The sequence below is a fragment of the Sinocyclocheilus anshuiensis genome, unplaced genomic scaffold, assembly GCF_001515605.1.
Source record: "Sinocyclocheilus anshuiensis isolate Anshui unplaced genomic scaffold, SAMN03320099.WGS_v1.1 scaffold183, whole genome shotgun sequence".
Taxonomy (NCBI): Eukaryota; Metazoa; Chordata; class Actinopteri; order Cypriniformes; family Cyprinidae; genus Sinocyclocheilus; species Sinocyclocheilus anshuiensis.
Window position 1 is genome coordinate 3,261,317 of NW_015548309.1, and position 26,585 is coordinate 3,287,901.

Consider the following 26,585-nt stretch of genomic DNA (forward strand, 5'->3'; position numbering starts at 1 on the left):
TGCAAGCGCGCGAGAGAGAGAGAGAGAGAGAGAGAGAGAGAGAGAAAATTGAAAATATATTGCAAATTCGAATATTGTATATAAAAGATTTCTACTAAACAAAATAGATGATTTGTTTTACTGCAATGCATAATGCAAAATAATTTAAATCAGCTTTTTTTCTGCTTTGAATCTTTGGTTATAGCCGCAGTTTTTTCAGCGAAGTTCCCATGAAAGGGAACCATTATGCCTAAGGAGAGTCCCCACAAGGATAGCTGACCAGACATGTGTGTGTGTGTGTGTGTCAGTGTGTGTAAAAAAATATATAATAATAAATACTAAATATTTAGATAATATATTTATATATTGAAAACTATTTATTTTACATGAACTTTTACAATCCATTATTTGATGATAAAAGTGATTTCAAGATATTTTTAAACAGGCAGCAGCTGATTCGATTAGTTGAGTGTCGAATGTGCGCACGGTGGATCGACAGGCAAACGACTCTTTCACGTGTATGTTTGACACGTCATTCAGTAGCTCGAGCACGGAAGTGTTTCCACGGATCTGCCATCCGAAGACAGCGCTACTAAAGTATTTCATCCACAATGGGTAGGTCTGCGTGAATTCAAATACATTTTGTTGGATATAAGGGACAGCTCATTTTAAAATGTAATTAATACGAACGCTTTTCTGTGTGCTTACAAAGTGAAGTTTGTTCACGCAGTGGTTCGCCTGGTGATGCTAGTCTGTTAGCATAGCAGATTACAAACTAACTTATTGAAAAGCTCAATTTTAAAACATTTTAAACTTATTTCATTATGATTATAGCGTTTTATTTGAATGTGTTTGAGTGCATTTTCAATATATGATTTGCATTTAGTATGATTCTGATGTAAAATTGCATTAGCTAATGTTTTTCTTTTCTAATTTGTTCTGTCATTTTTATACAATTCTTATCTTTTGTCAGGGGGCTTCTTTTCCAGCCTCTTCTCAGGCCTGTTTGGCACCAGAGAAATGAGAATCCTCATTTTAGGTTTGGATGGAGCTGGAAAAACCACCATATTGTACAGACTTCAAGTGGGAGAAGTGGTCACCACGATTCCTAGTACGTGTTTATGATGATTTATGTAAACAACTTTATACATGAGACGCAGCGTTAACTAATTTTCTATTTTTCAAACTCAGCAATTGGTTTTAATGTGGAAACTGTGACATACAAGAACTTAAAGTTCCAAGTGTGGGACCTCGGTGGACAGACGAGTATCAGGCAAGATGTTTTCATTTTGCTTTGTATTATACGGATTAAGAAAGAAAGAAACCAAGCTAAAAATCTTATCTTCCTCCTCCACAGGCCGTACTGGCGATGTTATTACTCCAACACAGACGCAGTGATTTACGTCGTGGACAGCAGTGACCGTGATCGGATGGGCATCTCCAAATCTGAGCTGGTGGCCATGTTGGAGGTTGGTCAGATGTGGTTTCTGTTACATAACTTTCTATTGTATTGCTGCGTTTCAAGTACCTTGCATGTACCTTTTTTTTTGGATGTTAAAGGCTCTTCATGGAATAAAAGATGCCAATAAAGAACCTTTATTTTAAAGGGTGAAGTCATCTGTCTTGTCTTTCAGGAGGAGGAGCTGAAGAAAGCCATTCTGGTGGTGTTTGCAAACAAGCAGGACATGGAACAAGCCATGACGCCTACCGAAGTGGCGAACTCCCTCGGTTTACCTGCGCTCAAAGATAGGAAGTGGCAGATCTTCAAGACGTCTGCTACTAAAGGCACAGGCCTGGATGAGGCAATGGAATGGTGAGAGTTTAACTTTTTGAGAATGTAACTACAAATACTTTGCATTGTATTTACTAATACCTCCCTGTTCCGCCACATTTCAGGTTGGTCGAGTCACTGAAGAGCCGGCAGTAAACGCACTCGCAGGAACATCTTGTAAATAGGAACTTCAGAGACTTCTTATTGGGTGTCCTTTGGACCAATGACTGCATTCTTCCTATTGTGTGAAGGCCGTCCTCTTTTCCCATTTAGTACAGAAACGTTGAGCGGTATTGAACGGACTCTCCATGATTGAACTCCCCCCCCCACTGATGCTTGTGTTTTTGGTAAACCGTATCCACTACATTTGTAATTTCAGAGGTGATTGCTTTTGACATTTAGCCCAATTCGGAATAATCATTGCAGCTCAGTTTGATATTATGTGGGTAGATATTTATGACTAACTGTCATTTGTATGCTTTGAATTTGTAATGGCATATTTATATTTGCACAAGTACAGGGGCGTGCACTCCTGCGTTATGGCTGTGAAATAAATATGCAGTCAACGCGTATTGAATCATGCATAACATCAAACAATGGCTGGGCTGTTTTTGCATGTTTTTTTTTATTATTTAAAAACACTGCACAAGTTGCAAAAATCCATACAGTGTTGCAGAATATCAGTCCTCTCACCACCGAGAACAGGTTAAGAAACACTTGCTCTCCGGCCGACGCACAGACCCTCTCAGCTGTGCTGTATACATTTGGCTATGTATTAGTTAGCAAAAAAAAACATTAAACAGCAGCAAATGGATTAGCTGATTATAGCCAAGTGTTTCAGTGATGTGCCTTTGTGTTTCTTTGCTTTATGTCCTGTGCGCACAAACAAGATTTTCCGCTTTTTGGCCTCGTTTTTCTTTAACTGCTTCTTTACCTTCTTTCTGGCAGCAATGTCAGGATTTACAACAGCCTGTCAAAGGAAAAAAAAAGATAGAATGCATGTTTTAAGAAATTACTAATATAATTAGTCATTTTTACTTCTGTTATAAAGATGTGTAACTTGGAAATGAAACAAATTGCTTATTATAGTTGTCTCTAAATACTAGAAGAGGAACAGATCACACACTTCAGTTTTGATCTGAGCATCTTACCTGCATGGCCTTGGCTTTTTTGCGTGAAGTTCGTCTCTGAGAGGCTTCTTTCTGCACTGCGGCAAAAGCCAGAGAGAATCGCTCCAGACCGACCAGCTTCTTCAACAACTCGATCAACTCCTGAGCCAGATTCTTCAGTGTGGGGTCTGAAACAAGACCAAAAGAATCGAAAGATCAGTGAAATGTCGGTTTCAGCCACATAGTCAATGGTTGAGGTAGTAACACTATACATTTAGTTGTGAAATTCTAATTGAAAAAAACGCATGAAATAAGTCAGGAAAATCTAATCTAATCGATTTTCTTTTCATATTTATAAAAAGTTTGCATGTGTCTTTTTGGTTGAGTATCATGTTTGATTCATCAGGCTTTTATGGCTCAGTGTGTGTGATGTAGTGAGAAAAAAACACCTCGATTTTATTTTATTTAGGTGCAATATGATCAAAAATATGCAATTTGGTGCAGTCGCTGATACTTGGGAAAAATGTAAGATAAAATTTTGATTTGTAATGTTATTCAGTGAGATCTTTATTATAGCTTAGAGCTATAGTGTGTCTTAGATTATATTTAAATGCATAGATTAAGGATCTGTAGTTTTAAATGATTTTTCTAAAAAAAAATGCTGTATAATCAAATAAACCCAAGTTGTTTTAGTCCAGTAAATGGTCATCTTGAAATTCTACTAACATTATAAAAGTTGTTCATATGTTTACTTCAGAAAAATCAGTAAAGATTTCACAACAAAAAGACACGTGTCCTATATGACCTGAAGGTGGATGTTTCTACAATTACGCCAAAAGGCCTTTTGAGTGCTGGCAAGTATAAACTATCAATCAAATGACAGAAGGCCTGTAGTAGATTGTGATCGGCAGGTTTTTCAAGTTTTGATATCAAAGGTTTTATAAGTTTTGCATATCAAATTTGATACAGCAGACTTTATAGGGTTAAAGATTAAATCAATACAAGTTATAAAGTTATCCTGAAATATGCTGTGCATCAACAACTTAAATGTTTTTTTTTTAACAAATATATTTTAGTCATTGTTTCTTGTTTTCATTTTTTTCCCAATTGTGTTTTTTTTTTTTTTTTTGATGAAAAAAACTCTTCGTTCCACTTGGGTTTTTCTGTTTCTACTGTCAGGACGGTGTGGACTGACCTTGGTCTGCATATGTGCTGTCCAGCTCTCTGTAGAGAGGAGCGATGATAGTGGTCAGATACGGCCCAAGTCGATCTTTTCCGAGATCCACAGCTATGGCTCCCAAGAACTTAAAAACACAAGTTCTCTGGAGAAAAAAAGAAAAGAAAACAGTAACAGAGAAACTTGTTTACCTTTGCAAACAGTTGCTTAACTCACATCCCTCAAATCAGGGGACGTTCCTTCCAGCGATCCATCTGTATCATTCTGAGATATCAAGTCTAAACAGAAAGACCGATTTAACGCCCACCTTCAAAGGCACTTTCGGTGTGTCTGCTGCTTCTCTTTTGGCCAGTAATGAAAGCTTCTTCATCACCCAGAGGAGAGACGGAGGCTTGTTCTCATTCTGTTCATCCTCAAGCTTCTGCTTCTTATCTTCCTCTTCTTCATTCTCCTCCATGTTATCGGTTGATTCTTTCTCCTCACCCTCCTGTTCTTCAGCTGGATTCACGGTATCAGACTCTGGTGAGATGAGGTAGATCACCTTGGCCACGTAAAGTAAGTTCTTCACCACCTGATCAAGGAACACATAACAACAGCGCCATCACATCACCAGTGAAGTTGCTTTGAACAGTTAACTACAAATCATATGCTCTCCCACCAAAACCCCGCCCTTTGAAGATGAGCCAGCCAATCCAAAGCCAGATAATCCAGATCATTTTATTAAGAGTAAGAGGAACAAATCCCATGTTTTTAGTCACAAGATCTAACATACTATTAACTTGGCAAGAAAAGTAAAATGAAACCTGACAATTGCGAAATTTATTTTAATAAAGTTCAAATGTTTTTTACAATTTAAAAAATTATTAATTTAAAACCAGGCGTTTACACATTTTATAACAAAACTTTTAAAAAACCCATAGAAAAATTAATAAAATAGGAAAACAAAAGGTTTAATCAATACAGGTTATAAAGGTATATTGAGATATACTGTGCATCAACAATTTGTAAAAAATGCAGTTTTTTTGTAAATTTTTTCCCGAAACTATGTTTGTTTGTTTATTATAACTCTTTCGTCCATGTAGGGTTTTTGGTAACAAAAATGTAAAAAAAAATTTGTTTTATTAAATTAATAAATACATAAATAAATAAAATAGGAAAATGAAAACAAATATAATTTCATGTAAATTTTATAATTTGATGAAATAATTGAAATATAATTTCATTTAAATAAGTAAATAATATATTAATATAATTAATATGATTAAATATTAAAAGCTCCCCAGAAAATCTAGAAAACAAATTAAAATAAGAAAAAACAGCTAAAAATTTGTAATTCACTAACATCAACATTTTCTGATTTTATTTTTTTTTATTAAAAATAATTACATAATGTTTAGTTAAATTATTATATATTATTATTCAACATATATTATTACATAAATATAATTAAAACACAACAAACATACTTTTTTTTTTCTTTTTTCATTATTTCATACCTGCTCTCCAGCAGAAATATCCAAGAACTTGGACTGCAGTTGGTAACAGAAGGACAGGACCAGCTCTCTCATCTAACAGTTTAGAAACAAAGCATTAATTAATTCAGTCTGTCTTCAAGAAATGAGCGTTTGAAGTGCAGGTTCTCGGGGCTCTTGCCTTCTGATGCAGGTCATCAGTGAGAAAAGCGCTGGCCACAGGCTGTGTGGTTTTACTCATGTTCTCCTGAGAGCTCCATAAGGCCAAGAGCTCCTCTGGTTTATGAGAAGCAAACAGCAAACCAAAGATCTGAGAGGCCGTCAGCCAGACCCAACAATGAGGATAACGTAGATGGGAATCAATATGACCTGGAGAGAGAGAGCACATGATGCATCTCAGGTTCCTAAGTGCACGCTTATTAACACTGACTTTATCCATGTTCATTTATCTGTATGTGTTCATACTCCAGATGTTAAGCAGGTCTGCAGGTTTGTGGAGCTCCAGAAAGCCACAGTCTTTGACGAGTTTGACTATGAGTGTGAGGTAACAGAACAGCAGTCTGTCTGCAGCCTTCTCATCCTCCTCTTCCTCAATCTGATCAATCATATCATTGTCATTATCAATGCAAAGAGACTCAAAGAAATGCATCCACATACTGTAAAACTCTGCACTCACGTCCTCAAAGTTGGAAGTGTGGATCTCTTTCTCAATGAGAGGTATTAGGACGTCCAGTCTCCGGTTGAACTTTTCCCCTTCAACTTCCACAAACAGCCCACAAACCTGAGCTCCGAGTCGCCGCAGAGCCGGCTACAAAAGCCCAAAGACGCAAACCGTTAAGACCAAAACACATTTCAGCAGAACCTTTTCACCTTTTAGTTTTCCTACTCACCTTCTCGCCAGTAAGCCAGGTGTTAACCAGGTTAAACATGGAATTTTGATGCTGTAAATCCAGCTGATTCAGCAGAGACTTGATGGCCAGAGCCACCATTTTCTTACAGGTTGCAGAATCGTCGTTTAACATAGCCAACGACAAAGGCACAAAAAACAAACCGCAGTGCTCGTGCAAGAGAGCCTGTGAACAAAGAACACATAACAATTACCTTACAGTATCACAAACACCAAGTACAGAATAATCTTTTGCAAGTTTACTTTCATAATGTAAAGCATTTCCAAGTCAAACAGGATATTCAGGAAAAAAAGTATAATGGGAGGTTAATTTATCCAACAGGAATTCACTAAATCATCACAGAATGGAGCAAGGATTTTTTATTGAACAATAATGTGGAATTTATGATATAAACTGATTGATTGAAAAAGTAATTCAAAATAACTTGCTCTGCACAATAAGGAATGTGCATTAATGTATGAAATGTTCAGGGTCATTATAAAACATTAAAAAACATTATTGTTGCTTGAAATAAAATACATTTTAACTTAAATAAAATAAAAAATAAAAAAAACCTGTCTAGTTGGCATGTACTAAAAAAAAATAATAAATAAATAAAAATGAATATAAATATTCATACATATTAAAAAAACTCAACTTTAAATAAAAATTAAACGTAAAATATAAAATAATAAAAACTACAATAGTATCTCAACGGTAATGTAGAGGTTTCTCTCAACAATGTTAATATTAGAATTGCACGACCATTTCGGACTGTTTTTGTTACAGTACCTGAGGAAATTTCTGGAAAATGAAAGCCATCAACTCCAGGGCAGACTGTCTCCCAGTGTCATACTCATAACTGAAAAGAAAACAAATATTTTAATTTGCCTGACATGAAGGAAACAATTCACATCTGCCTGTTAGTAATCAGTTGCTCTAAACTTACGTAAGCTGAGACACTATGAAGTCAAAATGTTTCCTGAGTTTCTTGCCCAGAGGATAGTCCATCAGGTACTTCAGATAGATCTGCGGTCACAGCAGAGGACAGACATTAGTCTGACGATAGTTCTGACAAGCATAAACCTGGATGACGATGAAGACTGCAATATCCCGACTGACCTGTCTGCAGCGCATGCGGACCTGTTCATTTGACCCGTCGATGGCAAACTTGGCCACTTTTTTCATAACATCCTCCATCTCTGGCACCACCAGTTTCCTGGAGAGGATCGCCTGCAAGTCAAACAAACCCATTCATTGCCATGCTGTTTCCATGATTACTGCAGGAGCATTTCTAAAAACCTTTTTGATTCACACTGATTCACTAATGAATCATCGGTCTGACTCGTTGAAAAAAAGAACTCACAAATTTTACTCTACAGCAAAAGCAGTATCTAGCCAATGAAATACTACTAGAAGAGCATTACCAGTGTTATTTTAGTATCACTGATAGACTATTACACTTTATTATTTTGAATTCTAATTTTATTTGTATATTTTCACAGATTTCATTTATTTTCGGCTAAAGTTTTAGTAATTTTGTTGTGTTTTTGTCATTTTTACTAGTTTGTTTTTAAAGTATGTCTATGTAGTTTTTATTAAATGGTATTTTTTTAGTTTAGTTTATTTAGTTGTCGTTATTTTAGTACTTCAACTTTAACCAAATAAAAATGAAACAAAAATGGGTAAAATTGTTATTTAAATATAATTGAGATGATATTACAGTTTTTATTCGTATTTTAAATTAGTTTTTATTTTTGTTTTCAGTTTTTTTATTTTATTTAAATTTTAATTAGTTTTAGTAATTTAGTTGTGTTTTTGCCATGTTTGAGATTTTTTTTATATGTCTATATAGTTTTTAATAATTTTACAATATATCATTTTTATAATAAAATCATTTATTTTAATAATTTTGTTTTAGTTACAGTGGGTACGGAAAGTATTCAGACCCCCTTAAATTTTTCACTTAAAAAATGTTTAAGTTTTGTTTCATATTTTATCTCAGTTAAAGTTTATTTCTAGAAATAGACATGCTTTTATGGTTTTAGTTTCAGTTAGATTGGCAACTAGCTGAAATAATGATCTTAAGTGCTTTTATATTTTATTTCAATTAATGTTTATTTTATTTCAAGTAAGATATTTTTTATGATTTTAGCTAACGATAACAACACTGGGCATAACTAGTAAAATGTGCATTCACTATGGAAATGTATGTTTTTTTATATTTCCAGGCTTTCCTTGACCATGGGAATCCCACCAGCGTTAGAATATGTCTCATCTGATGAAGTCTGTCATGATGAGTAGGTTAACTTACCCTCAGGAGGCCAAACGCGGTGGCTTGCCGCGAGTTATCATAAATGTCCTCCTCAGCATATCCCAGAAGCACTTGCAGCTGTGTTTGTGTTACAGGTTTTGTCATGCTCTTCACCAAAACAGTTATGGCCTATTAAACAGAACATGTCATGCTGGATTATTCACATTTAGACTTCAAAATGAGAACATGAGAATAGTGGTGAGGGTCTCTCGCACCTTAAAGCAGTTCTGAACCAGGTGGAAGTTCTCGCCACGGCCGGCTCCAGCTTTAGCGTAGTCCTTCAGCAGAACAAAGAGCTGCTTGGTCAGCTGGTCGTAATTCTGTTCCAACGCCGGCAGAGGAAACTTCAGGATCCAGATGAAGGCCTGCAGAGCCTCGGTAATCACCTGATGTGCACAAGACATCTTGCTGTACTCATGCAATCACAGGTATATAAAGGAACAGCAGAGCAGGAAAACGTTTGCGATTATGAACAATAAAACACATGAATCAAAAGACAGGCAGGACAGACCTTTACATGCATGGAGTTAAGACAGTCCAGAAGGAGAGATACGAAAGGATCCAGCATCTCCTTTACTGACAGGACAGATGAGTTTATCTTTGAACCCTTCAGACTACAGTGAAGCAACTGTGGAAGAGACATTTTGGTGCTTAAAGCGATATCGCAACAAAATATTTGAGAAATATTAAAGGGATAGTTCACCCAAAAATGAAAATTTGATGTTTATCTGCTTACCCCCAGGGCATCCAAGATGTAGGTGACTTTGTTTCTTCAGTAGAACACAAACGAAGATTTTTCACGACGAGCCGCAGGGTTTAATTTGGTTTTGTCGGTGTATGTTTTTTTTACTCTCAAAGCCGTGGAGCCCATTGACTGCCATTATATGACTGACAGACTGCAACGGTTTGAGTTAAAAATCTTCTTTTGTGTTCTACTGAAGAAACAAAGTCACCTACATCTTGGATGCCCTGGGGGTAAGCAGATAAACATCAAATTTTCATTTTTGGGTGAACTATCCCTTTAAGTTGTTTTCAAAGTGTGTAAGAAAAATGAGAAAAGAAATTAATACTTTTATTGAGCAAGGATGCATTAAATTAATCAAAAGTGACAGTAAAGACTTGAAATGTTGCAAAAGATTTCTATTTCAAAGAAATACTGTTCTTTTCTACTTTCTATTCATTAAAGAATCCTGAAAAATGTTTTCAACTGTTTTCAGCTGTTTTCAGCATTGATAATAAGCAGCAAATCAGCATATTAGAATGATTTCTGAAGGATCATGTGACACTGAAGACTGGAGTAATGATGCTGAAAATACTGATTTGATCACAGGAATAAATTACAATTTACAATATATTCAAATAGAAAACAGTTCTTTGAAATTGCAATAATATTTTACAATATCACTGTTCTTACTGTATTTTATTTCTATATCACTGTAATATAACATTTCATCTGGTGCAATGCATAACATATTATTATAATGTATTTTTCCAGCTAAATGACTATTCAGAAGTGTGCGTTTGTATATTTTCACACTTTACCGCACAAACTCTTAACATTGTGACTTTGAAACACCTCATGATGAAAGACATGTACACATAAACACAGTGAAACATAAACACAATTACCCAGCAGCCTCTAATTAAAGGGATAGTTCACCCAAAAATGAAAATTTGATGTTTATCTGCTTACCCCCATTTTCTACTTTCTATTCATTAAAGAATCCTGAAAAATGTTTTCAACTGTTTTCAGCTGTTTTCAGCATTGATAATAAGCAGCAAATCAGCATATTAGAATGATTTCTGAAGGATCATGTGACACTGAAGACTGGAGTATTGATGCCCAAAATTCAGCTTTGCATCACAGGAATACATTACATTTTAAAATATATCAAAATAGAAAACAGTTTCAGTAAGTAAATTGTAATAATATTTCACAATATGGCATTTTTTACCAAAAAAATGCAGCCTTAATGAGCATAAGAGATGTCTTTCGAAGCACGATCTAAATTGGCTGCTTGCTATTTAGCGAACTATTTAATACAGATTGATGTACAATTGCCTAAATGCTGTTGAAGTGCGATTTCTGCTTGAGACTGAACCTCATACATTCTCCCAGAGGTCCATCAAAAAACAATTTTCTTACACTGAGCCCCGTTTCCACCAGGATGTGCATGTTTGTTCTGCTGCTGATGGCGGCTTTCGCGCCTCCTCTCTTAGGAGTGGCCGGCAGCAGTAAACAGCTTGGTGGAGGCAGGCGAGGATCTGGAGGTGGACGTTGCTTCTCTCTGGGTGAATATGGGATGTGAAATTGTTCAAATTAGATCTGATTAAACCAATTCTAATGCATCTCTGAGTATGTGTGTGTGTGTGTGTGTGTGTGTGTGTGTGTGTGTGAGACGTACTTGTTTTTGCTAGTAATGAGCGGCAGACTCTCACTAACTAGTCCATGGCTGAGCAGTAGGATGGACTGAGGGCTCATGCTCTGATTGAGCAAAAGTCCCGCCACAATCCTCCTGAGCACAGCATGCACTCGCCTCGACACCTTCAGACTGGCCGTGTTTTCAAGCATCTAGAAAGAGGAAGACCAGATTAGTCTCTTGAGAAATCGTGAGCCTCTTGTAGATGCAGCGCTTTGGTTATTCACCTCTTTGAGTGGCAGGATGAGGTGAATGACGCGCTCCTGACTGCAGAACTGGCCGAGAAGCTCGTACGAGTCGGAGCTCTTGCTGTGACGGGCCTCCATCACTTTGGAAACGATTCCTTTGATGTCCTTCTCCTCAGCTACGGCCCCAAACAACTCGTTGTTGAAGATCTAGGAAGGGTGCGGCGAGTTAGTGGATAAAAAGGCATGATTGTTTGAAAATATTATCGAAAATGTAAGTGCCGTTTACCGCGATGAGCATGTCCATGCATGGGTCGAGATCCCCACCATTCAAGGATGGTTTTAGGACAGTGAGCAAATGGTAGACGGTGAAGGTCAAAACATGGACCTGAAAGGACAAATTATACACGGGTTATTATAGCATAACTATAAGAGCAAAAGCTATAACAAAAAGCTTTATAGTATTTTTAAATAGATATTTTGACCTTTTTATGACATGTTCATTCATGCAAAATCGAGTAACAACAATAGAACTTCAATTAAAAAAAAATGTAAATATAATAATTTTAAAATACTATAATACAATTATGCTATATTAATATATGTTATATTAATGGTGAGATCCAGGTTTAGTTAATCAAAAATATATCAAAGTTTAAGATGAAATATAATACATTTATAAAAGTATAAAGTTTTATCTTGAAGAATATTTTTAAAACATTTTAGAAAATTATTAAAATATGCACACTGAAGTGCATTTAAAGTGTTAGAGGAATATATTATTTGTTACTTTAAATTTAAGTCTTTAAGTTTTTTTTTTGTTTTTTTTCGTTTTGATACACAATATACAAGTGGTAGATATTTATATAAATATATTTCCAAACTGTCTGAAAACAACATCACATATCCAAAGATTACATTACTAATGTCTTGGCACATGTGTTTTGCACTAGAATTTTACATTTTCTCCTCAACCATATTCGTCAGTGACACTTATCATTTGGGAAATACTCTGTTCTTGCATTATACATTGCTATGTACAGTACATGCATGATACATGCGCTAATAAATACAATATTTTACCTGATACCCCTTCACTAAGACTGCCTGCAACTCGCTGAGCAGATAATGAAGATATTGATGCCCAAGCGTCTCTATGATCTTCACCAAAGTGTTTCGAGCCACATCACGGATCTCCTGGAAACGGCTCCTCAGGTGAACGCACACTTTCAGGAAGATGCTGCATATATATATATAAACACCAAACTGAGAATAACTTTGTGTTCTGATCAGAGGTTGCATTAACTGAAAATGTTGCATCGTTTACCAAATTTTTGCAGTGATGCGCACTCAAAATTAAAGAAATGATGGAATATTTGCAGCGCAACTGATGATCAATCTCTCGCACACTCTAACAGACACTAACAGACACTATCATTACCCATTTAGAAAATGGGTAATGATAGAGTAAACATACCCTGGCAAGTTGGCTTCCATCACATCCTTTGGCAGAGACTTCATGAGCTGAATCATAGCGAATGCAATAGGCACTCTGGCCACTTCTTCATCTTTCACCTCCTTAGACTTCACCATCTTGTGCTCGTCATCTCGTTTAACCTGCAGAAACAAACATCAATAATTAGTTGATGATTAAATCAAGAACAAATATCTGCCAATGAGCTCAGAAAAATCTACTCAATTCAAAGGGAAAACAAGTTTTCATATTCTATTTTTGTAATTGTTTTACTCACTCAATCCCTTAATTTCAATAAATATTTCAGAAAGTGACTTCTTTACTTCATTTTGCATCTCAAGTAAATATATACTGATTTAAGGATGTTCACATATTTGTATTGGAAAACAAGACAAAAATACTTTCTTAGCAATGCATGCAACATTTAATGCCATGGCATCATGAATTTAAGTCTTTCTGCTCTGCTCTGATTTCATTTGTGGAAGGGTGAATTAAGACTCTATAAGACCCACAAAAACCCTGTATAACACACAAATCTTGTCTGTGCCATCTATTTTTTGGGCTATTGATTCATTACAGAACAAGCTAACACCAAACCCTGATGTAATCAACTGTGAGTCTTCAATTGCTAGTTACATCCGTTGTAAACTTTAGACAGCAATACAGTCCACTAAGAGCTTTCAGTCTTTAAGTATGATATATGAGCTCAGACCTTTGCTGTGAGGCACTTGTGAAGTTTGGGCAGGACGCTCTGAGTGACCGTGTGATGAATGGTGGAAATGAGCGTCTCTAGATCCCGTTTACTCTGCGGAAGACCACTGCTGACGACAGGGGGAACTTTCTTCGTCTGGCTCTTTTTGCCTTCTTTTGGTTTGGCAGGGCCTTCCGTCTCAGCATCCGTTGCTGTGGAAACGGCTGCTCCAGCCTCATTGGTTTCCATGGCATCTTCAGCATCACTCTCATCCGTGTCCATGGTTTCCGCTGCCTCGTCCACAACACTGGGCTCTGAAGCAAATAGATGATGTTGGTCATGTTAAGTTCCATGTGGGTGAACAGGACGTTTAATGTGGCTATTGTGACACTCTTACCATCCGTCTTCTTGTTCTTGCCCGCCTCGATTTCTTTACTGAGAGTCTCATGGTCAAAGTGGAACGCATCAAGAACGGTCAGCAACAAGCTACGCCAATGAAAAGAGTCAGGAAAATCATTAAATGTCATAACAATGAGAAAAACATCACAGAAAAAAAACACAAATGCACAGGAAGTGTACCTGACAGCCAGTTTCTGCTCAGCTATTCCGGTTTGTAAAACATGGACGAAGTGTTTGAGGTAGAATAAGTACTTGGACCAGGTCAAGCGTCTGCACACGGCACCAATAACTTCTACGGCGGCTGTTGTCATGGGTTCATACTGGGAGAACAGAGAATGTATTTGTTTAAAGCACAGTCAACTGACAATAATTGGAACGGCTGAAAATATAACCTGACTCGGTAACAACCTTCAGCAGTTTTTCGTCAACTAGAGCGATCATGGCGTAGGGCATGATGTAATTCTGCATGGAGCGTGATGACATCACAATCTTGCCCTCCGTCAGCTGCCTGGCGAACTTCCTGAGCGCTCGACCCCTTCTGTAAACCTGAAAAACAAACAGACTTCTCCATTTTCTGTGTTTTGAGATGGGACAATGTCAAATAAGGGTCAAATAAGGGCACTGGTTATATAACAGCAATTAAAAAGTAATTAAAAAATAAAAAATAAAAAAAAACATTAAGTTTCATGTATTTGTTTTATTAACATTTATCAATATATATAAGTTATATATTTATAAATAACATGTATAAATAGAAGTTTAATGTATTATTTTCATTTATTAGTATTTTAATTACTTTTCAATTACTAATATAGAAATATATACATGTATATATATATATATATATACTATATAATATGTATATACACATTTATTTATGTTTATGTATATGTTAATATATAAATTAACATATAATATTAATTTATATATATATATATATACTGCATGTTTCATATTTGTTTATATATATATATATATATATATATATATATATATATATAATGTTACATGTATATATATATATATATATATACTATAATATGTATATACACATTTATTTATGTTTATGTATATGTTAATATATAAATTAACATATAATATTAATTTATATATATATATATATACTGCATGTTTCATATTTGTTTATATATATATATATATATATATAATTACTTATAATATAGTTTAATGTGTTTTTTGTTTTGTTTTGTTTTTTTAATGAAAAACACTTTTTCTCTTTTTTACCTGTATGTGCTTCATATGCTCAAAGAAATCTGACTCGGGATCATTATAGTCCGTCAGCTGCACCAGATCATGAAACTCGGATCGGTTTGGGAAAGTTTTCACCAGGCAGGCCAGAACCGTAGTGTAATCATTTCGTACACTCTGCGGAAAATGAAAAGGCATAAATGTGTGAAATGCACGTGAAATGGTCACACAGCGTTGATGCACTAAATGTAAGCTAACATATCACTGGTTTTCACCTCAGTCTTGCTCTTCAAACCCTTTCGTATTGCATCCAGTATCGTGTACTGCACAATCTCCTTGTATTCTGCCTCTGGGCATCCGACTTCACAGAGCTGCGTTATTACAGCTGACAAACACATGGTGGCGCTGTCTGCCAGAGACATGTCACCGATCTGTCTCGGAAACACACCAAAGGCATTCAAAACTTCATGCAGGTCAAGAAACAAAATGATACACAAAAAGATATTTAGAGGGTAACAGTAACATCACAAGAACGTTCACCTCTAGGGAATGGAAACAGTTGTGCATGATAGCAGTCAGGTATCTCATATCCAGAGTGCTCATCTCTTTAATGTGCTTGGTGACCTTCTGGAACGCCACAAGACGCACGTCAAAGTGAATCTCGTCCAGATGGCGGCTATCAAACACGTTGAGCTGGAGACGAAACAAGAGGTGGTCAAATATGAACATGATTGGGAGAAATAAAACTAAATCGGTTTCTGATTGCCTCAATGAACCCTCACCTGAATCACAACATCTGTGATGTACTTCAGTTCACCGTCCATGTCTGACAGAGTCTGCAGAGAGATATATTCAGGCAGTCAGGAAGTGTTTGGAAAGGACTTAAAGTGGTGCTAAAGTGGCTAGAGATGCAGAAACTGACCTGAAACGCTTCACACAGCGCCTGACGGGAAAGTCTGTTGTGGATGATGGAGAAAAGCTTGCTGAGAGGTTTGAGGAACACGCTGGGCTCTGAACACTGTCTCAACAGGTTCTTCACCGTACCCAGGATGTCCAGCTCTGTTTCCTGAAAGAAAAAATGAGAAAATGTTCCTAATATGAACATAATAATAATAATAATACAGTAATATAATAACATACACTGGTAAAAGATTTTTTGTTATGTTTTTGCTCACCAAGGCTGCATTTATTTGATCAAAAATACAGTAAAAACTGTAATATTGTGAAATATTATTATGTATTAATTTAAAATAACTTTTTCATTTGGATATATTTTAAAATGTAATTTATGCCTGTGAAAGCAAATGATTTTCAGACTTCTTTAATAAATAGAAAATTCAAAAGCATTTATTTGAAATGTAAATCTTTATAAATGTCCTTACTTACTTTAGATTCATTAATAAGTACTAATTTCTTCTTTTTTATCATTTTATCTTATTTACCAACTTTTGAATGGTGTATCAGTTTCCACAAAAAAATATTAAGCAATAGAACTGTTGTAAACATTGATAATAAGAAGAAATGTTTCCTGAGCAGCCAATCAGGATGATTTCTGAAGGATCATGTGACACTGAAGACTGGAGTAATGATGCTGAAAATTCAGCTTTTGCCATCACAGTAATTAATTGCATTTTTATTTTCAACTAGAAAACAGTTATTGTAAATTGCAATAATATTTCAGAATATGATTTTTACTGTATTTTTGATCAAATAAATGCAGCCTCTGTGAACATAAGAGACTTCTTTCAAAAACGTAAAAAAAAACTATTAATAATGTATGATACCGGTTAAAAGTTTGGAATTATTTATTTGGCACGAGGAGTGTACCTGAGCAGATTTGGGTTTGTGAAGGTAAGGCAGAAGCAAACCAATGAGTGTTGAACTCTGTTCTTTTTCAGCCACAAATCTACTGATCCTGGAACAGAATGAAAACCATTAAATCAATCATTTTACTTTAAAAGTTTACTTCACATGATGTGGACTTCTTTTCTTCAAAAAAAGAATGATTATTAAACCTTTATGATTATAGTTATTGGTGTGAACGGCTGTTTAAGAAGTCTGTGCGAATAAACAGATTTATATGGACATACTTTGAGAGGATGTTGAGCTCTTTGCTGACTTGAGCTCTGAATTGCTTCTTCTTGAGGCGTTCAGAGTTACGCACGACTCCGCTGAGGTACTGCAGCAGTGCTGGGATGTGAGGAAGGAGCAGACGGCAGCCGATAGTCAAAGAATCTACCCGAAGAAGAGAAACAGAGATGTCAAATACACAAAATATAGTGGGTCTTTCAGCATAATCATCAACACCCCTGATGTCTACCTGACACGTCACAGTCCTGATTGGGTTCGGGGATCACACAGTTGTTCACAATCAGCTCTGATTCATTCTCCTTGGGTTCATAGTCTGGAGTGGTCAGCAAGCTCTCGGCTATATCCATCACCACGGCCGTCGTGATGGCAGACACGTTTTTGGAGGATAACAGAGCAAACACATTGTGCAGGACGTCACACTCAGGGTGGCCTGGTCTCTGCTTAGCAAGCAAAGGGAAATATCTGACAAGGAGAAAAGACAACATTTATATTATTATAAGACTCCATTGCTATAACATTTCAAATCAGCAATAAGATATGATAACAATGGAATCATTACATTTAATTATATAACGCTTTATAAAATACAGAATGTTACAAAGCAGCTTAAAAATAAACAGGAAGTGTAAATATTTTTTAATTTATAAACTGACTTCACTTTCAAGACGATTCACATTATTCAGGTTAAGTCAGTTTTGTGTTGATTCGATTCGGTTCAGTGGCAGATGTTACAAAGTTCAACAATTAAAGAACGAATTCTATCCAGCTATAAAGCAGCTCTAAAGAAAATATTATTAAAAACTAGAAATGATTTCTTTAGGGTACCACTGTGTCAAGTCCACAAACCTGTGGTTAATGAGCTCACCTAGGATTTTGGATCCACACACGGATGACTTTCAGGAGGGGCGTTGGTGCATACGGGCTTTCAGTAGACAGAAGACACACCTAAAGAACAAAACAGATGGGTTACTGACTCCAGTCCTCATTTAAATATTCATAATCTCAAAATTGTCAAATACTGATGGTAAAAAATAAATCACACAAGTTTCCAAGACTCTTTTGAAAGAGTACAACTTACTTTAACTTACAATGAGCCATACTTTTTCTTATTTTAACTGGCTTGTTAAAGCTACTGAAGTTATCCAGTCATTTTCTCTCTTATACACACACCTTAGGCCACACCACGGCTTGAAACACAGCGTCCAGCTCATCTGCAGTGAAGTTGTAAGACTCAAATCCATCAAAGAAGTCTTGTATGCGCAGAATCCCCAGACGCCGCAAGTTCTTCAGAGGATTGATGCAACCAGGCTTGAGCTAAAGGAACAACAGTAAGCTCTTGAGATCAGCACCCCCAAAAACAGATCCAACCACCACACAATAAAAAAAAAAGTCTAAAATCTGATAATGTGGCCCTCTAATCGCTGACTCTGAAGAGGAACTCCAGGAATATTTCACAATTACGTACAATATTTCAGTTTGCATATAAAGTTAAAGGATTAATGAGGATGGTTTTCTGCATTCAGCTTACCTGTTCTCTGTGATCCAGTATAAATGACACTGAGGCCGTCATGCACAGCAGTATCTGCAGAACTTTGGGCAAGTACATGTGGATGAGATGGCCCATTTTATGAATGAGCATTTCTATAGTGTTGAGAAGGCTGTGCTGGCGACCCACAGGGAGAACAGCAGACAGGTTCGCCTCGGCTACAGCTCGCTCTACCGCAGCCAGACATGCCCCTGCAAGCAACAAATTATGCATTTTCTGTTGTAAGTTGATGCATCTTCAAATCAGTGCTTGCTTTTTATCTATCTGTTCTTTTTTGAAAAAGTAAAATGAGTAAAATAAAGTCTGTTGGTTTAGCTTGTTTCAATAAAAAATAAGTTAATTTATAAATATCCTAAATATTGTGAAGATGGTCCTCATTATTGAATAACATTCATAAATGGTCCAAATAGTATATTATTTCTAATATCAAATGAACTGCAAATAGGTGTATTTAAGGGGTATATTAGGATGTAATCATTTTAATAAGCTTAAATTCAAGCTGGTACCTTCAGCATGATGACAAACAGGCTCCAGCAGCAGATCTATAAACATGCCCATCTCCTCTGGCTGACAGCCTGCCAGGAAGCGAAGCACTATGGAGGAGCGTGAAGCTGTGTTTGCCTTACCCTGAAACCTATTACCAACCCTAGGGCACATCCGCCCATATAGTATCCTGCAAGAATAATTAAAAACTACTAATTGCAGACACATAACATTCACATTCAGAGAAGAAACAGCAGGGGTGCAAAGATATCATTAATATGCATTGCGCATCTAAACACACACCTCATAAGCGTGGGAATAAGTTGGGGTCTGTGTGACGGAAGTACCACGGCCCCTTCCTCTGAGATGTTGAAATGGACAATCTCATCTTTAAAATGCTTGTCATCCAGAAGTCTCTCCAGATTCTCTCTGTAAACAATGACAAATCAACAATTATTATGGACCTATAACAAAGCCCTGGGGAACACAGCCACTGCAGCAATGTTTAAAAATTATTTCACAGTACTGCTTTAAGCCATCATATTAATAAACCCCCAAATATAAATAATAAAACAAATGCCTACACAACTGGAAAATGCTTAAAAATTGTTTAAAGCATCCCCACAGCAAGTTTGAGGTTGCAGAAAAGCTCTGAAATCTGGCTTAAAATTAGGTCAGTGAGGGTTGCCTCTAGGTATTTTTTTCCATGCACCAAATGACAAAACTGGCTCAAAGTAACCCAGAGACGTGAAATGAATATCATAATAGACTAAAAGACTTCCTGAGGCAATTGGTACATTCCGGTATCTCAGCAGTGAAAGTTAGTAAGGTAACCAAAGATGTCTGTTGGAAGATACCATCAGTCGCTGCTCTGGATATAAAGCATTCTATTCATAAACTGACCTAGTTAGTGTATAATAGAGTTATTACAGAAAAAAAATCTAATGTGGAAAGCAGGAAGAGAAGGGACAGTGTATTTTGGTGCTTTGTGTTAGAAGACTTACTTGTAAGGGAGAATGTTTGGGTCTCTGTATGTCATCAAACAGTCCAGTGCTATTTTCTGGACTTGTTGGTCTTTATGGCACAGAAGCTATGGGTTTACAGAAAGAATTAGTCTCAGCTGGCCATTCACCGAGTTTTGATGAACAAAATGAGCTTTCATAGAAAGATGGGAAACCATACCTGGGTATACAGTTCACTTAGTTTTGCCTCCATAAATAAAGCTTTCGGGTTAGTGAATTTGGAGAAGACCTTCAAGTGAGCAATGAGCTGCCTGTAAAAAAATTAATGCATGTTTATGAGAACAAATGAATGCTTGTCATTCTAGTATATTAGACATGCACATCTAGTTTGTGTGAGTATGTAACTAGAAGACAAAGATGGATGTTAGAAGATAGGATCATCTCTTACTTGGCTGCTGCTTTTCTTGGGATCTTCTTCTTGGGTTGTTTGGAATCTTCCTCCTTCTCTTCATCTTCTTGCATGTCAGCATCTACCTCTTCACTCATTTCCTGCTCTGATGAAGAGATGCTCTTCTTCATGAGGTCCTGTGTTGGAGCCACCTGCAGGTCAGCTGGGTAGAACTCATTACTGTGAAGGCAGAGAAAAGACTGTTATGGAGAACTTTCTAAAAAAGACAAATAGGTTGTTGACACAAATCTCATATACACCTGATGAAGCGCAGCAGTAATGGGCTGAGCTCTCGACTGCGAGGCTCCACTCTGTCAGGAAACTGGGCCATTGCTCGCCAAAGCAGGTTGCGGAAGTTTGTGAAATCGGTCCGCTGAGTGGGATTCAGCACCTGGTCCAGCTGTTCCAGAAACAACACTCCCACATCCCCGCTTTCGATCACATTGGTCCCCGAACCTCGAAGCTGCTTTGCTGCTTGATGTTGTTCACCACCTCCCTCCTCATCATCTTTCTCATCTGCCTGAAGCTCTTCCTCTGAGAATAAAGATTCAAGCATCTTTAAATTGAAGGCTGGGGGAAAATGTAACAGGTCAACAGCTCAATGAAAACTCACCAGCTAGACCAGCAACCATCTCCAGGTGTTCATAATAGACCTTCCAGAATGACTTGTTGTCCATTTCTTTAGTGTGGGTCCTGAGCAGATGAAAGCAAATTAAACAAAGACATAAATAATAGAGAAAGAGAGAATATTGTTGGAGATACAGGGTGAGGATATGAGGATTTAAAGGCAGAAGATCAAAAATAAAACAGGACATGGCCATTAGCATGACACTTACACCAACAGATCAATAACTGCATCCCAGAGAGGTCGGAAATTGACAAACAGCATTGCAATAAGATAACGAAGAGGAACCTATAAAAAAAAACAAAAAAAATATCTGTAACAATGGTTTGCAAAAATAATTCAAAATTTGACATGGAGTAAAAGGCATTAGCTACCTCATGGAAAGGACCCTTGGGCAGACAGGGCTGCACCAGGTCATGACGGAGTTTACGAAGATGTAGTAGTTTCTCCCTGTAGTCCTGCACTGTGGCCGGGACCTGCTCCGCCTGCAGACACACGGCGAACACCGTCTGCGCATTTGAGCTCTCCTCTCCCTGAAAAAGACATGAGTTAATAAATATGTGCATGTGCTTTTCACAGCCACTGCTGTTGGTAAATCTCATAAATGTTACCTCTGTTGGTTTAGGAAGATCAGCCTCAAAGTTTGACATAATTCTGAGGGTCAGCAAACGAATCTGTGGAGGATAAAAATGAATTGAACCTTTAAAATCTGTATTTTCATAACATCAGGGTTCACAGAGAAAAAAAAATAATTATATATATATATATATACACACACACTTTATATATCACTTTTCCAAGCCTGAAATCATATTTCCAGGTTTTCCAGGACTGTCAGAACCCTGTTATTCCCACTTAAGTGCAAAGTATACTTCAGCCGTCCGCGTTCCGCAAGTGAAGTATACCCGGTGCCTTTAACAACAACAACCCTCACTGGGCTAAACCTCACCTTGGAAATGTTGGAAGAAAGATTGGAATGTAGAATCTGGTACAATTCCAGCAGAGAATCATGGGACAGCTGAGCTGAGCAGCCGTTGAGTGCCAGTCTGGTGTAGTACAGATCTCCTAACAGCAGTGCTGAAAGATCCGTAGGGAGTTTCCTGTATTGAATGCAAGCAAAAAATTTCTTTCTTAATTTAACAAGCAAGATCCATTTTACTAGAATGTTCAGATGCAAACATTGAAGCACGTACTCTAGGATGTTTCTAACCAACTCTGCAGGCAGAAGTGACTGTACCGCTGCCGTCTCCTTGAAGCTGAGCAGGGTGCTCAGAGCCTGTCGGGCTACAAACAGCCCTCCTGAGGAGACAGCAGGACATATTAGGAACAAACTACACCACACAAAATTTAAAAAAAATTGAACACATAAGTACTTGAGGCTATCAATCACATGCACGCTTAACTGACCTCTCCCCAGAGTTTCACTGCACACCTCCTGCAGTAATCTGTTCAGTAGTGCAGTGACGGCTGGTATAACACTTGATGCTTCTAATGGCCTGCAAAACATTTTAATTGCTGCACATTTAAACAAATATCAAACTGTACACAAAAAGACTATTAAAAGACCATAAATAATAGATCTCAACATTTCTGTCTGCAAGAAAATACTTAGCTGCACACTACTATTTACACAAAATGAATGAACACTAACTAACTTGAGACTGTTCTCTTTGTTTGCTTCTTTACTAATGTACTTTGCATCATTCAGACTGTTTGAACTAAAAATGAATCTGTGAAACTGCTTTGAAACAATCAGTATTGTATAAAGCACTATAAAATAAATGTGACTTGCAAAAGTAATTTGAATGTTACTATAAAATCACATTTGCATGATAAAATATCATAAAAGTGGGAATATATAAAAGTACTGATCAGCTGAGGATGCAAAAGAAGATTACATTAAAAAATACATCACCCAAAAATGAAAATTCTGTCATCATTTACTCACACTCAAGTTGTTCCAAACCTGTACGAGTTTCTCTCTTCTCTTGAACACAGAAGAAGATATTTTGAAGAATGTTAGTAACCGAACAGCTGCCGGTAGCCATTGATTTTCATACTATTTTTCCATACTATGGAAGTGAATGGCTACTGTCAACTGTTTGGAACAACTTGAGGGTGAGTAAATGATGAAAGAATTTTAATTTTAGAGTGAACTATCCCTATAACACACAGAGAATTGTGGGTAATTAAGTCTTTACCTGACATGTGGGAGCAGCACCAGTGCAGCCCAGGGGTGGGAAAGGTCAGAGAGCGGTTGATCGGCAGGGATGACTATGAGAGAAAGAATCTGCTGGGGAACGGAGACCGACTGGTCTCTTTCAGGTCCAGTTGACCTAAAACAGAATTTGGAATTTTTACGTGTGTATTCATCTATGAAATATTTCAATTCAAAGTATTTTTTTTATTAAGTAGCTTTTCCCAGCTCTTACCTGACAGTGAAGACCAATGGGTACTTCTCAAAAGCCATGGAGCCGTCAGTGGGGGGCGGAGCTTTGGACACAATCAGACCAACCAGCAGCTCCAGAACCAGCTGCCGGTTTACGTAGTCCTCCATGCAGAAGAGCTGCTCCAGATACTGCAGTAAACTGGGCAAGAACAACTGGAGAAACACACAGGAGCATTAAAAGAGTTGGAAGTTGCTCTTGAAGACCGCAAGTCCTGCTTATACTGACCTGCTCAAACTGTTTCATGTCAAACATCTCTTTGGTAAATGACAATATGAGGTCTCGGTCCATTCCGCTATTAAAGACCTGCATATAGGGACCAAAGAGGAAATGAGGTCAACAGGAAATCAGATTGGAAAAACATTTGTGTTGGTGCACATTAAACAAACCTTTTTCACCAGTTCATGGATGCTGCTGGCAGGTAACGACAGATTCTCTCCCATTAACACAGCCGAGACCACCTGTAAAAGCAGCCTGTGGCAGGAGTAGGACAGTCCTGGTGCCTGAACTAACTGAAGAAGTGTCTAAATATAAAAAAAAAAAGGGAAAAAACATATCAAGAGGTGCAACAGCACTCAAGAACACCACAATCTTTGAGTGCTACAGACACACACATACGCACCTCACAAACAGACTGTGGTTTTGTGATTTTTGCTCCTTTGTGATGCTCCACAAGCGTATGGTAGATGTACAGAATCCTCTCCAGGTGCTCATTAGCCTGAGTGGCATTGCTCGTCTCTAACTTTCCAAGAACTTCTTTCAGAGAGCCCTGCAAACCACAATAAATGAATAAATATAATTAAAATCTAACTATATATATGTCCCACAGGACCAGCAGGTGTTCTTTTTCAACATAGTTGGCTGAAGACTCAGCCATGTGATCCAGAGCTTCTTTTATTGAATCCCAAGGTAAATCAACGTCCTGAACGGCTGCTGGGCCAAGTTTCTTCAACACCACTGGAAGAGCCTGATAACGACAGTTCTGTTAAACACTGACTCGCCAAATGTTCATTGTGTGATGTTTGGTTTTCTGCGATGTGATCTCACCTTAGTGGCACAGGAGTGGAACATGTTACAGACTCCTCGACACATCTCGAAGATCAGCTGACCTGCTCCTCTGGCCTTCTGAGGGTTCTCAGACAGGTTGGAGAACATAAGTGTGAAGAGAGCATCATAATCGGACACCTGTGGGACATGAGAGACGCGTTGGCTTCAGCAACAACACAGAAGACATGATGAAAATAATCTCGGATGTTAAAGACTCACCTTTCTCATCAAAAAAGAGAAGCTCTCGGCAGCAAAGTTGCGGATGTGTTCCTTCTTGTGCGCCAAAAGTTTACTGTAAAGACTGGTTTAGAAAAGCAAAAGAGTGAGAAATTATACATTATAATTCTACAAATTATGAATGAGATGCGAACATACTTTTTATGAAAGCTTATTTGCGTAATTTTGACTCTTTATCTCACAATTCTGACTTTTTTCTTGCAAACGTGAGGGAAAAAGTCATAATTGTAAGATATGAACTCAGAATTGCGAGATATAAACTCAGAAAGTGCAAGAAAAATTGAGATATCAAAAATACTTAAAAAAACATTTTTATTCTGTGGTGGAAACAATAAAAACAGAATTGTAAATTCTCAGTCAATTCTGAGAAAAAATGTCAGAATTGCAATATGTAAACAGAGTTCTGAGAAAAAAGTCAGACTTGTGAGATATAAAAACTCAATTTTGAGAAGAAAAAAAAAGCCAAAATAGCAAGCTATAAACTCACAATTACGAGTTTATAATTTGCAACTGTGAAAAATAGATTTGCAATTCTGAGAATTGTGAGATATAACCTAGAAATTGTGAGATTAAAAAGCCACAATTTTTCTATTTTTATTTAATGGCGGAAACAAGTTTCCATTTCCTTTTGAGTTTCAAAGATCTAACAGAACAGTTTTTAAACTAGAATATAATCTACTAGGGTTTATTACTACTGAACTAATGATATCTGGTACTTCTCACCTGTATATCTTGTCAATATCCTTCACCATCATCCTCCACAGGTATTTGTACAGGTATGACAGACACGTGAAGGCCCATTCCAACACCTCAGTGTCTTGTGTTTCCAGTATAGACGTGACGATGATGAAGAAGTCGCAGAAGTGAGGGTAAAAGTCCATCTGGAGGTCGCGAGCAAGCTGAACTACAAGACTGAAAGTAATAGTCAGGTTAACATAATATCATCCGCCTGTTAATTAAAAGAAAAAAAAAAACTGAGAGGAACTCACTCTAGAAGAGGTTGGTAAGCCATGCTGTTCTTCACTGACAGGTGGGTCTTCAGACTCTCCACAACAGCGTTTTGGTGAAACACCAGCATGTTGAAAGACTGACTCTTGCTTAACACCTCTTGAAAGATCTTCTCTGTAAGAACAGACGATTGGATTAATAATCTAAACCAAATCACTTTAATGTCACTACAACATATACAAGAGAGAAACCTGTTATTTTAGTAGCATTGGGATACTATTAGAGTTTTTATTCATAATTAGAATGTTTTTAATATTTTCTATTTTTATTGTAGTAATTGTTTAGTAAATGTCTATATAGTTTTTAAAATCATTATTATTTCAGTTTTAGTTATTTAGAAATTAGAAATGTTTTCAACTAACTGAAATAAAAAGCCTACTTTTTTATATTTTATTTCCAGTAATGAATTTTTTTTAGTTTTTGAATTTTTATAGTTGATTAATAACAACCCTGACAACATACAAGATGTACAGGTCATATTATATAATAAATCAACAGTATGTACAATTTCCTCATAATATACAGTACATACTGCCACATTAAACGGTCATAGAACATGTTACTTACTGAAGTGATCTGTCAAATTCAGGTCTTTCCATTTTAT

The 26,585-nt window shown here is 36.8% G+C and overlaps 2 protein-coding genes across 2 annotated transcripts; one reads left to right on the forward strand and one right to left on the reverse strand.

The window, feature by feature from the left end:
- The first annotated feature begins 475 nt into the window (after positions 1-475).
- On the forward strand, positions 476-2,344 carry LOC107656366 (ADP-ribosylation factor-like protein 1). The gene is made up of 6 exons (XM_016444176.1): positions 476-594; positions 953-1,090; positions 1,171-1,252; positions 1,337-1,448; positions 1,614-1,792; positions 1,876-2,344. Exons 1-6 carry the CDS (start codon positions 591-593, stop codon positions 1,904-1,906), a joined length of 546 nt encoding a protein of 181 aa, XP_016299662.1. The 5' UTR covers positions 476-590; the 3' UTR covers positions 1,907-2,344.
- A 34-nt stretch (positions 2,345-2,378) lies between these two features.
- On the reverse strand, positions 2,379-24,634 carry LOC107656365 (small subunit processome component 20 homolog). Its single transcript, XM_016444175.1, has 55 exons — positions 24,510-24,634; positions 24,312-24,465; positions 24,079-24,213; positions 23,918-23,995; positions 23,675-23,844; positions 23,444-23,578; positions 22,650-22,738; positions 22,436-22,541; positions 22,192-22,342; positions 21,854-21,916; positions 21,617-21,775; positions 21,454-21,530; positions 21,231-21,310; positions 20,878-21,151; positions 20,618-20,797; positions 20,390-20,480; positions 20,212-20,297; positions 19,511-19,636; positions 19,231-19,397; positions 18,707-18,915; positions 18,349-18,492; positions 18,044-18,123; positions 17,408-17,640; positions 17,178-17,322; positions 16,915-17,002; positions 16,010-16,153; positions 15,870-15,923; positions 15,628-15,780; positions 15,363-15,518; positions 15,124-15,264; positions 14,287-14,424; positions 14,059-14,198; positions 13,877-13,965; positions 13,501-13,793; positions 12,792-12,931; positions 12,398-12,554; positions 11,604-11,702; positions 11,357-11,524; positions 11,115-11,281; positions 10,856-10,997; positions 9,221-9,337; positions 8,925-9,095; positions 8,710-8,838; positions 7,518-7,628; positions 7,345-7,424; positions 7,188-7,257; positions 6,399-6,581; positions 6,185-6,316; positions 5,974-6,103; positions 5,690-5,877; positions 5,533-5,604; positions 4,344-4,607; positions 4,055-4,181; positions 2,902-3,047; positions 2,379-2,720 (listed from the first exon to the last, which is right to left on the reverse strand). The coding sequence occupies exons 1-55, from the start codon at positions 24,542-24,544 to the stop codon at positions 2,565-2,567; spliced, it is 7,512 nt and encodes a 2,503-aa protein (XP_016299661.1). The 5' UTR covers positions 24,545-24,634; the 3' UTR covers positions 2,379-2,564.
- Positions 24,635-26,585: the final 1,951 nt, after the last annotated feature.

What these genes read in the sequence shown, in the direction of transcription:
- LOC107656366 (XM_016444176.1), top strand. An exon ending in AGCTGGTGGCCATGTTGGAG is followed by an intron (nt 1,449 to 1,613) that starts GTTGGTCAGATG and finishes CTTGTCTTTCAG; the next exon opens with GAGGAGGAGCTGAAGAAAGC. An exon ending in CTGGATGAGGCAATGGAATG is followed by an intron (nt 1,793 to 1,875) that starts GTGAGAGTTTAA and finishes GCCACATTTCAG; the next exon opens with GTTGGTCGAGTCACTGAAGA.
- LOC107656365 (XM_016444175.1), bottom strand. Translation starts at nt 24,544, where the DNA reads ATGTTGAAAAAGAACACCTGCTGGTCCTGTGGGAC. An exon ending in ATGGAAGCCAACTTGCCAGG is followed by an intron (nt 12,555 to 12,791) that starts GTATGTTTACTC and finishes ATATATATGCAG; the next exon opens with CATCTTCCTGAAAGTGTGCG. An exon ending in TTTTCCAGAAATTTCCTCAG is followed by an intron (nt 6,582 to 7,187) that starts GTACTGTAACAA and finishes CTTTGTTCACAG; the next exon opens with GCTCTCTTGCACGAGCACTG.